This window comes from Chroicocephalus ridibundus, chromosome 1 (assembly GCF_963924245.1).
Source record: "Chroicocephalus ridibundus chromosome 1, bChrRid1.1, whole genome shotgun sequence".
NCBI classification, from domain to species: Eukaryota; Metazoa; Chordata; class Aves; order Charadriiformes; family Laridae; genus Chroicocephalus; species Chroicocephalus ridibundus.
The window spans coordinates 203,531,795-203,545,534 of NC_086284.1; the positions used below are offsets into that span (position 1 = coordinate 203,531,795).

General features: G+C 40.2%; 1 protein-coding gene across 2 annotated transcripts; it reads right to left on the reverse strand.

Moving 5' to 3' along the window:
• Window positions 1–1,128: 1,128 nt before the first annotated feature.
• Window positions 1,129–12,311, reverse strand: TRMU (tRNA mitochondrial 2-thiouridylase). 2 transcript variants are annotated; one of them, XM_063323394.1, is made up of 11 exons: window positions 12,194–12,311; window positions 11,626–11,791; window positions 8,453–8,559; window positions 7,776–7,898; window positions 5,772–5,944; window positions 4,752–4,805; window positions 4,141–4,207; window positions 3,237–3,337; window positions 2,027–2,171; window positions 1,703–1,785; window positions 1,129–1,347 (listed from the first exon to the last, which is right to left on the reverse strand). In XM_063323394.1, the coding sequence occupies exons 1-11, from the start codon at window positions 12,276–12,278 to the stop codon at window positions 1,201–1,203; spliced, it is 1,251 nt and encodes a 416-aa protein (XP_063179464.1). In that variant the 5' UTR covers window positions 12,279–12,311; the 3' UTR covers window positions 1,129–1,200. The 2 variants fall into 2 exon arrangements, with proteins under 2 accessions (XP_063179464.1, XP_063179463.1); XM_063323393.1 differs by having other exon boundaries at window positions 4,752–4,824; window positions 5,767–5,944.
• Between the last annotated feature and the right edge of the window lie 1,429 nt (window positions 12,312–13,740).

Below are 13,740 nucleotides of genomic sequence, written 5' to 3' on the forward strand. Positions count from 1 at the left end.
CTAGCAAGTAGACACTGAAGAGTGTCTTCTCACCCTTTTAGTTCCACACTTTGAAGAAAAGAGACTACCTTTTACTTTTCTTACCAGAAGTAATAAAAGGAATTCTTAGAAGATGCTAAGGCAACAGAAAAGGATGTACATGTAATCCATCCAAGCCTTCAGATCTGCTGAAAAGTTCACGGTACAGCTTTCCTGTCTCCCAAATTGGATGCAAATCTCAAAAACCTACACCCATCTGGAAAGTCCTGCTCCGGCACAGCTGTACTTCAGGGACGGTTGCCTTCTACTACCATGCTGAAAGACAGGAATTAATTTTTGTTGACTTGTAATAAAGTTTCATTACAAGCTTAGGGTGACCTCAATATGCACCCAATCCTTATAATTGTACATCATTTTGACATGGGTATTCAGCTCTCCACTCCATTTTGACCCATGGCAAGATCCAACTATTTTCGGGTCTATATTAAGTTAGCTACATAATAGGGAAATGCACATGAATTTGCATTTTTCTGAAGCACAACAATGCATTCTCTTCTCCAGGAGACAAACCAAACAGTCTCTGCCTTCAGCAGTTAATAAAAAATTAGTCAGTTGTGTGAAAAAATTTAACAATGAAGACTGTTTTTAAGCCCCTAGATTTGTAATTCTGAATTACGTAAACATCTCAAAACCACTACTTAATACATCTTAAGAATCTAAAGCATTTCTTATAAAACTATATAAAATGAAAAATAAATATCTGTTGCTCGGAGTTCATTCAAAATGCTGAACTTAAATATCATTAATTTCTCTTCCAGAGTTCAAAGCACAAGCATGTATTTACTGTAAAACAACATATGTACTTTTCCTAGGGAAAGGTATCCTCGAGTAAGAAAAAAACGTATTTCACTTATGCAAAAAAAATAGATCTATGGTTTCAGACATGATTTTTATATTAAAATTCTTGTATGCGTAACTACTATTACAGAACAGCTTTAAGACATCCCTTGATGTGTATTAACATAAATATCACCATCCAATCCAGTAAAATTGTACCAAACTGGCTTTAGTTTTAAACCTGTTTAATGCTAACAGTCAAGAGCTGGGACTCGACGGTCAACTGACCTTTAGAGCATACACATAAAAAACCCCGTTTATTATTGTCTTTATTATTCTTAGGCAGCAAATTCTCTAAAGTCCTTCAATAAACAAGTCCACGTGTTATGTTGCTGGTTCTATCTTGTCAGTCTCTTCCTTCTTTGGCCCCTCCTCTCGGTTTTTGCCCTGTTGCATGGTATACACCGATGGGCCCATCCTTAGGATCTTCCCACTGCCCAAGCACTCGTCACCCTTGTAGAACACGGCAAACTAGGAGATAAACACAGGGAGGGTCTTTCCAGCAGCTGAAAACAGCATAGTGAGCAACTGCAGGCTGCACAAGACCTGCTGGACTGTGAGCGTACTCATTTATCTGATTACCAGAGATGTTTTCATGTATTTCTAAAACTTACAAGCCCATTTCTCAGACTATATGGACAACAACAGACGATTTAAAACTAGAAACAATCTCCTTCAAAATAGCTGATGAATAGTCAAAATAGAGTTGACTGCTCTCGCATGCAAATAAATTATCTATTTTCCTCCAGCTAATAAACCATTCTCTTTTATTAGCCGGATAAGCTACAACACAAAAAAAGAAAGAAAATCACTTCTAATAACTTACCTGCCCAGGTGTGATAGCTCTCGCTGGCTTCACAAGCGTCACCCACACGCTCCCATCTTGGTTTAGAGTCAGCACACAAGGCACTAGAGCAGAAAAATGTCCAAACACCTGTCAGTTAATCCTTATGTTACATTAGAAAAACCTTAATCACTAAGTTAAATAGATGTAAATCAAGATATTACTACACAGAACTGTTTTATAAAGACACTACAGAAATAGAAAGGTAAACCACAACATTTCAACTATTTCTGCAAAACTAAACTGAACACACTACCACAGCTTCACAAACTGAGTGAAACAAAAAACAAACCGAGGTTTGATTACCCAGTGCCATCTGGTGCCGAAACCTGAAATGACATTCCATCATCTTATCTCTAACGAGCTCTGCAGGAGGTTCCTCTGCTATCCAGTGCACTCGGTTTGTCCGCAACAGGTCTCTGTACAGAGCAGGGTGATCTGTTGATGGTGCCTTAAAACACAATGTTTACTTAATGCTGATATTTTTGCCACAGAGCATATAACTTGCAAAGTAGAGCAGGAAATACAGAAGCATCAAGCCATATCAAAAGGAAAGCAAAATGAGTAAGAAAGCAAGCATTTATTAGCACTTAATCAGCTTCCAGGTGGAAACCTTTAATGAAAAAACTAGGCTAAAGCAAGCCTGAATTATTTGTCAGTCTTCTACATCTCAGTCATGACACTTCTTGTATTCTTTTTTCTCCAATCATATTTCTGCCTTCTTCAGCCTGAGTTCATATGCCCACTGCCCTCCTTATCCTACCTCAACAAGATGCTACCTCCCTCTTCTCCCATTTCTCAACTCAACACCTCCCCTACAAAGGCGTTGCGCACACACAACCTTACTGTAGGGCCTAAAGAAATAATTCTTAGTGGTCCTGCCTGTTTCCTCTCAACTCTCATTTGATTATGATTTTTTCCCCCCAGGCATATCAACAAGTAGCAGAACACCTCGTTATAATCACATCAGTGTCAAATAAGAATAACAACTGCATGAACAGCAGGAAACATTAACAATGCTAGCAAGCCGCAAAACTCCCAGTCATCTCATACAATTAGTCATCAAGACACCAATGATTCACAGTATCATATATATCCTGCCTCAGTTTTCCAAACGATAAAAACTGTATTACTGGCTACTACTTCTTTTACTAGAAAAAGAAAGTAGCAACACATCGTAAATCAAGTTAATACACATTATATATACTTTATCAATAACTACAATATAAACCTCATGGTTTAGAGTAGAAAATAAGAGTTCACTAGATTGGGTGGTTCTTCTCAGTATTTGCCCTTTGTTTGCAAAAGTTCTATGCCAAAATCTAAGACAATTTTCTACTCAAGAAAAGCCAGCTTGGACAAGACGTTTCAAATCTGCTGATGCTGTACCAGTTGATTCTTGTTTCCCACAAGACTAAAGCCCAGAATTCTGCCCACGTTAGAATCACATTCCACACCGCAGGAGTCACAAAACGCTTGCAGCGGTCATTTGCAATACCAGTGTTAATTAACTCACCACAAAGACATCTCCAGTGCTGACATCTTTGTCTACAATGAACCAAGCATCCTTCAGGCCTGCTAGTCTAGCCCTCTGGCCTATTGTGTAGAGGAACCAACCTAAAGAAATATAAAAAAAGTAATGCTGCTAGCAACATTTAATCTTTCACTTTCAGAAAAATATGTTAAAATCATTTCCCCAAAACTTTACCAGTAAACAAAGAACAATGAGCCACGCTGCCTTAGAGAAGTGAGTCAATTAAACTAAACTAACATCTACATAAAAGTTTTCATCTGTACCCAAAGCACGTGATTTCAAACTAATCCGTTTCATTTGTGAAATATTTCTTTATTTCAGCTTCAGTTTGTGGTTTTGCTACCACTCAGTCCCAGCAGTTTCCCTTACTTTTATGTAATAGTAGAACTTCCTACTTGCATAAATTACCTGAGCGAGGAACTCAGTTCTGGCAGCTAGAACTGGGGAGAGCAAAGGAAGGACACACGGAAGGAAAGGAAAAAGGTAATCTGCCCATGTTTGGTGATGTCCTACTGTGCATCACTGAGATGCATGGTGTATTTTTTCTGCAAAGTTTAGGTACTAAAGCATCTGGAACTGAAGCACAGTCATTCTGAAAGAATTCAGTGAACGGTCTCTCAGTATTAAATTAACAACCACTTAGTATCAACAAAGTAACCTTAATAATTACCATATACTTTCTTGCAACATGGAACAAATAATCAAGAATCGGTTGTAGTTCAAGGCTCTACTATTGTATAAAGCAAGTTTTCCACAATTATTAGAGTTATCAAACTGGGAAAAACCTGTAGACTGGTTTGTAATTTCACAAAATCTGTCCCTCCAAATATAAGCAATATTAGTCCATTTATTGAAAAGCAGTTATTAAGGTAAATTAGCCAATTACCTTTGTGTGTTCCCATCACCTTCTTATCTTCAATGGAAACAAAGTTACCTGGTTGAGGTTCTAAATACTACCAAATAGGAAAAGACTGTTTAAGTCACAAGACAGCCCAAAAAACCCCTCACAGTTTATTTCAGCTTCTGTCACTATGTTCTCTTGAAGTTGGAAAATAGCTTTTCAAGAAGCAAACTCTGCCCAAGCAGCTTACGGCCTCTTCCCTGATGCTGCTTGAGAGAGAAAAGTAGGAAGGGCAGCCCCTATCAGCAGTATTTCTGTGCTTCACTCCCCCCATCCTCACCTATGCCAGGGGATTCAGCAATGTGCCCCTCTCCCATCCCAACCACTTGCCAGAGCCTGGCAGCCACAGGAGTGTGAGTTCACACGCTCCTTTTGCTACAGAAAGTGACTGACTGTTCACTGGTGGAAGGGCAAGACACTTCTTACAGGCTGTTGGCATCACCTCCTGGGTAGGCTTGGGACTGCAAAGGGAGATGGGACATTGCTAATTCAGGTGGGCCTTGAGCTGTCAGAGATTTTTCTGTAGACAGTGTTATAAATTACTACTGAAAACCAGAACAGAACATCAAGATTGTCATAGATTTAATGTTGCTCACCTCGAGAAGGAAATTTTCAAAGTTTCTTTCACCAATGAAGCAGACTCCCATACTCTGAAAAGGAAATGTGGTACTGAATCCATAAAAGCAGAGAAAATCATCGAAATAATGTCTATTAATAATCTGTCCAAGATGGATTTTTTCCCCCACTATGTATCCCAAACTATGGCATCTCATAAAATAAACAAAACCACAACATCTGCTCCAGCATAGGTAAACTAATTCTATACAGTATCAGTGAAAGCTGTAAGCACAGAAGAGAAATAAGAAATAGAATGCATGTTCAATAAATAAATACAGTAACCTTAGTGACTACATTGTATGTATATTAAAAACAGAAGTCTCTTTCAGATTAAAGTACAAAACTAACACAAATGATGTAGTAAAGGTATTTATCTCTCGAAAAAATCTTTCTTCAACAAATAGGCTTTCCTTTTGCATTCAGTTGCTGCCTACATTCTTCAAACAACCATTTAAACAACCACTTACAGCAGATGACTATAAACATTAAAAGCAATCAAGGCACCATCAGCAATCCAATTGCTGCCTGCATAATTTTTTTTAGGATCAAATCATGAAGTGTTATTTATCAGACAGGGAAACAGATTTTTATTTTTTTTCAAAGTAACTGTGGAAAACAGTACGATCCAATTTCTATAAAGACATACTGAAAAACAATTATAGTGAGGAAGCCTTTAAAAGCTATGGAAAATAAAGCTCAAAAGCTTCTCACCTGCTGTACTAGAGAATACTTTCCTTAAGGCTCACAGCATCCTAACACCTTCACCTTAGTTCTGCTGAGATACAACAGTAGACAAATTATCTACAAGCTAAAATACACAACTAACCACAAGCTCATAGAAGTACTTTTAAACAGGCAGACAGCTATAGAATGCTTCCCAACTTATTCTATTATGGTGCTCGGAAACAGCGAAGCTGTCACAGATTAAAGTTCAAAAAGTTCAGGAAAGTCTATTTTAGAGAGAAATACAAATCAAGAGAGTTTAAGTGTTACCATGCCTCTTTTTTCTTTAGCACATGATGAAGGTCATGTTCTGCTGCTATCTTCTTTACGAAATTTTTTGTTAAATCCCCTAAAGGGAAAATGGTTTTCCTCAAAGCATCCTGTGAGATCTGACTGAGAAAGAAGGTCTGGTCCTTAAAGAGGTCAGCCCCTTGAAGGAGTTTCACAGCTGCAAAGTAAAAAGCATATAAAGCATCTCAACATAACCTCTTTAATAGTTCAACTTCCTTTAGTGTTTTGTTTGACAATCAACATTTTAGTTTTATTATTTCCAAATACACGTTAAAGATAGCATTTTTCAGGTTTTTCAAAATCCAATTGAAAAATGTTTCGGTATTTTCTCACCACTAAAAAGATCTAGAAAGATTCTGATTTTGCACAACACAGCATCTTACAAAGTCTTGCACTGCCTCATCTATTAGACTACTGCACATGTCACTGGGAAGAACATCAACAATATGAAATACGCATTTCACATGAAAGAGAGAATGAACATTCAAATATCCTAGAGTATAATGTTCTTAAAAAAAACCCCAAACATTCAGTTTTGCCCTGAAAACACACTGCTATAAATCAATGATTTGAACAATCAGCAGTTATCCCCAATACTCAGAGAGTTTGACTTTTTTCTATAAAATAGATGAAGTCTTCCAATTGCCCAGATGAAATAAAATTGGTAGAGTTCTTCAGTCACGTTCTGTCCATTCTCTTGTAAGAGCTAATAGCTCTGATGTTGTACAAACTCTACCAATGCATTGCTCAACTCAAATGAACACTAACTACAGGCCAGTACTTCAGTCACAACTAATAACACAAAAATCTCAGTAACAGGGCAGGAAGCCTGCTTAGAACATCACAAAAAACAACTGTGAATCACAGTCTATCGCAAGTATAGACTGTCGGTCCTGCTGGGGCCATTTCAACTTTACAGAAATAAAATTAAAACAAAGAAACAAATAAACCCCTTTAAGTCCAGAACAAAAAAATGAAAGCAGGGAAGCTGTAACACAAAAATACCACCATGGCAGCTTTGCATAGTGGTAGTTTGCAAGTTTCTTTCCCTTTGGGTATAGCATGCTTCTCATTATACATCAGAGCTTCATCCAAGTTACTTTACCGCATTATGGCCCACTGCAGAGCCATTTGGGAAATCTCTACATTGCCATCCAAGCTGTGATATCCATGCAGAGACACACCCAAACCAGCATTCATCAAGCTAGCTTTGGTACTGATAACAAGGGAACTGCTGTGGTGTGGAGATCAACCTCTGATCATGTACAGCCACTGCAGACGTGAGAATCGTATCATTAGAAGTGTCTACATATGCTACACCTGCACTTTTCAATTGCAGTGTAGGCAGAACCTTGACCTACCTGGAAAAAACAGGCTTCTATAGGAGAATGGAGAAATAAGGCAGAATAGTTTAATTACTGAATGAGAACCTGATTTTTTCCAGTAAAATAATATACAGTCCAATTACTGTATAAAAGCATGTTATTAATTCTATTGTTTCAAAGCTTTAATTCTAAAAATCCACTTAAGCATATCCCCATGATGAGTTCTATCTATACTATATACTGCATAGCCAAAGAATACATTCCCTAAAATAGAAGAAACATTAAAAAATAAAACTTTATGTAAGTCATGGAAATATGTGATAAAGATTTCTTGGAATACTTCTCCAGGGTATAGAAGATATCACTGTCTCCTCAATACACATTACAGCTACTGCAGAATGTTGATTACTACCAAAATGCCTATTCTTACCTCTGCTTCTGGATTACAACTCTCAAAATAGAAAATGTAATACTTAATGAGTCAGTGTAATTTTCAGTAATGTGAATCCCCTGTTTTGTGCTATCAACCTTTTACATAGGCTGGAGTTTAAATGGTAATCATTATGTAAGGTAACAAACTTTCCTGATTCCGTGACACCAAGTACAGTTTAAATTTCTCCTTCTTCATATCTAGGATGAACTATGAAAGAAGAAACCACTTACTATTTCTAACTTCAAAACGGTTTCTGAAAAGTCTTTGTGGTCTTTTAATATGTTTCTGTTGAAACACTTCCTCATCCTCTAGTGAGGTCCTAGCATAATGCCCAGTAGCAATTGCATCAGCTCCTATCAAGGAAAAAAAAAAAACCAAAAGCCACATACTTGAAAATCACAGTTTAAAACAGAATTATAAACATCCAGTAAGAAAAGCAGAAAGCAACAAAGGAAGAAAACCTATAGAAAAGTCTTACACTGACAAAAATTGTACTCCCGCTATTTAAATAATGTGAACTATTCATCAGCATGCCAGCACTCGTGCTTCCATGCTTTAAGGACCACCTAAGAATGTAAAACTTAATGCTCAGGTCAATGTATGTCCCTGAATTAAATCTGTTCCTACATACAAGCAACCTAATCTAGTGGAAGATGTCCCTGCCCACAGCAGAGGGGTTGGACTATATGACTTTTAAAGGTCCCTTCCAACCTGAACGATTCTATGATTCTATATGTAAAAGCAAACTTAAAACCAAATACATTGCAAATATTGAAATACTGCCACAGAGGTAAGTGAATTAGGCATGCATATGAACTCATGTTTTTCCCCACCTTCTCAAGAGTTTGTATCCTTTAAGCATTTCCACAGCACACGCTCTGTACTGACACACTTGAAAATGCCTTACCAAGGTTATCCATAGCATAATGAAGAAAGTAGTTGAATTTGATATGCTTGTTACACACGATATCAGGATTAGGAGTTCTTCCCAATTCATACTCTTTTAAGAGGTCACTGTAAAATAAAGATTCAAATATATATCAACATTATTAACACTACGTAATACTATCTGAGACTGAATGATCCATTTAAACATGAGAACTTGAGACCCAGTCATACTACGCCTTTTATGTAAAAAATAAAATACCTATTAGATTTTAACCTGTTGTCGTGGTTTAGGCCAGATTGGCCAATGACACATGACAGATGCTCTCCCCCCACTCTCGCTCCAAGGAGAGGAAGGAGAGAGGTAAAGAGATTTACGAGTTAAGAGTGAACTAAACTACTTTAATGAAATATTAATAATAAAAATAAAATATGAAATAGATACAATATATACAAAACCAGTGTCAAGCTCCCAGGACAACGTCACCAGCAGGCACTGGGAAAGTCCCAGACTGGACTTAGCGACGGATGGGAACTGGATTCCAGATCTGGATTCAGGAATGCACGGATCAGGATCAAAGGCAGACGAACAGACAGCGTCCTCCTTGGACACTGGCCATTGAAGAAAGACGGCTGACCCTTTATCCCTCAGTTTTTATACTGAGCATGGGGCAGACAGGACAGAATGCCCCATTGACCAGTTTTGGGTCACCAAAACTGTCCTGTCCGCTCCTCCCCACAGGTGAGACCCCTCTACGCTTTTCCACTCCCGACCCTCCAGTGGGGCAAGTAATGAAATTAGCTGACCTTGGTTGTTACTGCAATAAGTATAAGCAAGAGCCTCTCTGTGTACCATTCTTTGGTAGAAACCAAGGTACGGTATGAACCATTCCCTGGTAGAAACCAAGGTACGGTATGAACCATTCCTTGGTACAAACCAAGGTACGGTATGAACCATTCCTTGGTACAAACCAAGGTACGGTATGAACCATTCCTTGGTCTTATCACTCTGAGAACAAACAGTTTGCTGCACAATACGCTGTTAATTTCAGAGACTTAGAGGAAGCTTACCTAAGAAGTAAAATTACTGAACAGAAAGTTGCTTCTGTTCTACCTCAAACCAGGGCAACTGGAAAAAACAATGCTTGGAAGATTTTCTCCAAAGTGCACTGAGGACGTGGCCAAATGATCACTCACAATCTTGTAACTGTGTTTTATTAAATTAATACTCCCTCAGGGAAGACATGGCTGCCCACTGTGTATATCCTACTCATCTCGTATTAAATACTTAATTTCAGAATTAAACAACACCGTTTAACTTTTCAAACAGACAGTGCAGTGCAGTACAGCACACACCAGAAGTTACTGCATCTCATCTGAATGGACAATAAGTTAATCTGCAATAATACCGCCATAAGCAGTCATGGGCCTTAATTTTATAGAGTTTTCCTGTCTTTTTCTTTTCCTTCAAGAAATTCAAGTAGTTTCCCAAGGTCGCATTGTAGTTTCTGTCACTGTCACATAATTAAAGCGCTTAGCATTATTTGCTTGAAAACGCTGAAATAATAACTAATGAAATTAAACCAGCATACAGTGATGCACTGAGATATCAAAAGGTCTGATCACTGCATTATTTTGCTTGTCCTCAGTAGTCACTGAAGTCAAGAGGAACTGAGGGCATAGACTGGATTTTAAAGAACACCACCAACCATGGTATTTGGTTTTACTTTTAACCACCTGAAACAGAATCAATTGCTTCTTCCTTACCGTGTTACACATTACATACATTAATAGAAAATAAAGCAACTTATCTTTTATTTTGTCTAACTCCTTTTTAAAGCTCTGAATTCAACAATTCAAGCTAGTAATTAAATCACCTGGGTCTAACAGGAGCTGCTCTTCCTGGCTTAGCACTGTACTTTTACAATAACACAATACTCTTTTGTAAATACTGCAAGAGTACACTGGAAGCTTCATAAAAGACTCAGCATAAAGCCAGGCTCGCATCAGTTCAGAACTTCAAGTACAGAACCAGAGAAAAGGCAATGAAGGATGCCTCTCTGATGTAAAGATCTGAAGCATACTTTGCACAAACCATGGAAAAGGCAAAATCTGGAAGAGTTCTCTTGATAAAAGGTGAGTTGTGATGAATAACCCTTTAAAGAGAGATCCAGAGGAGTAAATTCAAGGTCAGTGATGACACTAAAGAAAAAAGGATTCTGAAACAAATCAAGACACTTGCAACAGATTATTTGTGAACGCTGCACCAATAAATGATGAGAAGCAAAAGAAAAGATGATCTTCTATGACCTTTGATTCACTGTCACCCCACACCCCTCAAGAGTTTTGACAACATTTATTCATTTATTCTCACACGAGAGAAAAATGGCATGAACTTTCCCAGAACAGGGCTGTTTTCTTCACTGACTGTACAAAAGTTTTGCGCTCAACTTCATGTCATTTCAACGTGAAGCAGAAGTAGCATGACTAGGTTATTCCTCAGTTTCTTCTAGGACAAAGTAACAATAGCACTACTTAAAGGGGGGTGATGAAGACCAGGAAACAAATTTTATGCACTTATGTTGAGTGCATAAAAGATAACTTATGTTATTATACCAATACTTCCCTTCTTCTCCTGCCTCCCAAGAAAAACTCTCAGCTTTTCCTATGTAGAACTTTCTTCCCTTAAAGCAGAACAAATTCACAGAAACTCTGAACACCCTCTTTAGAGAACAGTTTCAAATTTGTTTTAAGTTTAAAGAAGCAAGTTCATGATCACTTTGTGGTAAACAGGATTCAGTATATATTAACATAAAATGCACTGCATAAATCAAACACATAGACAATAATAGCACCCCATTAAAAAATTTTTTTCTCAAGTTGCAGTAAGGTTGGGCCAGTATGTGGGAAGCAGAGAAACAAGCTGCAACAAAGCAATTGCTACACACTGATAATAACTAGGGAGAAATCTCCTATTAACAAACATACTAAAACTAACATATAAATTCTGATCTTAAATAGGAATGAGAGGAAAAAGAATTCCTCCATTATTTAAGAGGTTTCGCTACTTTCTCTTAGCACTGGTAATACTTCAATAAATTGCTGTTGCCCACAATCCGTCCATCTTTACTTTCCACAATAACACGGTACTACAATAATATACTGAAGGACCGTCTATTTTAAATGTGTTTCTACCTGAACACTTCATTCCAGTATTCTTTCACGTAGGAAACCTGGTGAAAAGGAATATCAAGCTTCTGACAAACCCGGTAGGCATCTTCACAATCTCTGTCAATGGAGCAAGCTCCTTGTTCATCCAGAGGGTCCCAGTTCTTCATAAAAACACCCGTCACCTGGTAGCCTATGAAATGAAGTCAAGAACGACTTATAAAGTGAAATTCCTACAGCCTTGATGCAAAAACTGGTTTTCAAGACTTGTGTGGGTAACTGCTTCTTTCAGAGCTGTGAGGAGTCCTGTACTAAGCAAACATCCTGTCAAGTTTTATAGCACAGTTCTTGTATGACTTTTTGTTTTTCTATAGCTAAGAGCTCACATAAAAGCGAGCTCTTCCGGCAGCCCAACAGGATGATGTTCCATAACGCCGGGTTTCTCCCATCGCCTCCTTCACCCCTCACTGCCCGCCGCCCCCCGCGGCGCTCGGCTCTCTGAGGGGCCCGGTCGGGTAGGAGGGCCGAGAGGAGGCCGTGAGGTGCCGCCCGGCCCCCGCGGCTGTCAGCGCCCGGCCCCGCTGCCCTCACCCACCCCGGCGGCGCAGCAGGAGGGCGGCCACGGCACTGTCCACCCCGCCGGAGACGGCGCAGGCCACCCGTCGCCCCGCCGACATCATCTCCCCGACCCGCCGCGGCCGCGGCACCGCCGCTTCCGGCCGCCCGCCCCTCCACTTCCGGCGGGGGCAGAGCCAAGGGCGGTGGGGGGCGGCAGTCGCTGCGGATGGAGCTCCGCAGGCGGGGTCGTGGAGCGGTTGGGCGTGAAAGGAACCTTTAAAGGTCACCTCGTCCAAACCCCCTGCCATGAGGAGGTGCATCTTCAACTAGGTCGGGTTGCTCAGAGCCGCGTCCAGCCTGACCTTGAATGGTTCCAGGGATGGGGCATCTGCCACAGCCCTGGGCAACCTGTGCCAGTGTTTCACCACCCCCAGCGTAAAACATTTCTTCCTTAAGTCTAATCTAAATCTACCCTCTTCTAGTTTGAAGCCGCTAGCCCTTGTCCTATCACTACCCTCCTCATCTTTCCTGTAGGCCCCGTTCAGGTACTGAAAGGCCACAACAAGGTCTCCCTGGAGCCTTCTCCTCTCCAGGCTGAACACCACCAACTCTCTCAGCCTGTCCTCACAGGAGAGGTGTTCCATCATTTTTGCGGCCCTCCTCTAGACCCCCTCCAACAGGTCCATGGCTTTCCTGTGCTGAGGGCTCCAGAACTGGGCACAGTACTCCAGGTGGGGTCTCACCTGAGCAGAGTAGAGGGGCAGAATCACCTCCATTGGCCTGCTGGCTGCACTTCTTTTGATACAGCCCAGGATACAGTTGGCCTTCTGGACTGTAAGTGCACATTGTCGGCTCATGTCCAGCTTTTCATCCACCAGCAGCCCCAAGGCCTTCTCAGCAGGGCTGCTCTCAATCACTTCATGCCCCAGCCTGTATTGATAGCAGGGGGTTCCCCTGATCCGGGTGCAGGATCCTGCACTTGGCCTTGTTGAACCTCATGCCTGTCCAGGGCCCTCTGGCCGACATCCTGTCCCTCAGGCATCAACTGCACCACCTCAGCTTGGTGTCATCCACAAACTTGCTGAGGGTGCACTCAATGCCACCATCTATGTCATTCATGAAGATATTAAACAGTAAGAAGTAGTATGAGCACTTGCATTTATGATGTGCTTGTTTAGTTTTTGTAAATGCTTCAGTTGAAGAAGACCTCTTCCTTTTCACAGAATGAAAGCAGGAACAAGCAAAGAAGTCATACAAATTCCACATTTTTATAGTTCATATTTGACAGGACCAGGTAACATGGTTGGTTCCTCTGCCTCAGAAGAGTCTTCACAGTCTGGCCAAAGGCCTCCATTCAGAACACCCTGGCACTGCAGTAACCACAGAAAAGGCAGCTGTGCTGAGAGGTAGGCAAGTGCCTTCAGATAAAGCCAAGGCAGCAGCCTTGTTCAGCCTCAAAATGTCTGACAAACTCACCTGAACATTTCTTCCCACTTAAACACTTGCAGCCTCCAACTTCCACCACTTTTTGAGTTAATACAAACAGCTGAAAACCCGTTTCTTGATAAACTTTCGTAAATACAT

Excerpts from the sequence above, each read along its gene's own strand:
- TRMU (XM_063323393.1), bottom strand. The coding sequence starts at position 12,278 with ATGATGTCGGCGGGGCGACGGGTGGCCTGCGCCGTCTCCGGCGGGGTG. Across the intron at positions 11,792-12,193 it reads CCTCCTGCTGCGCCGCCGGG|GCTACCAGGTGACGGGTGTT; the intron begins GTGGGTGAGGGC and ends TTCATTTCATAG. Across the intron at positions 4,825-5,766 it reads CTAAAGAAAAAAGAGGCATG|TACCACATTTCCTTTTCAGA; the intron begins GTAACACTTAAA and ends TTATGGATTCAG.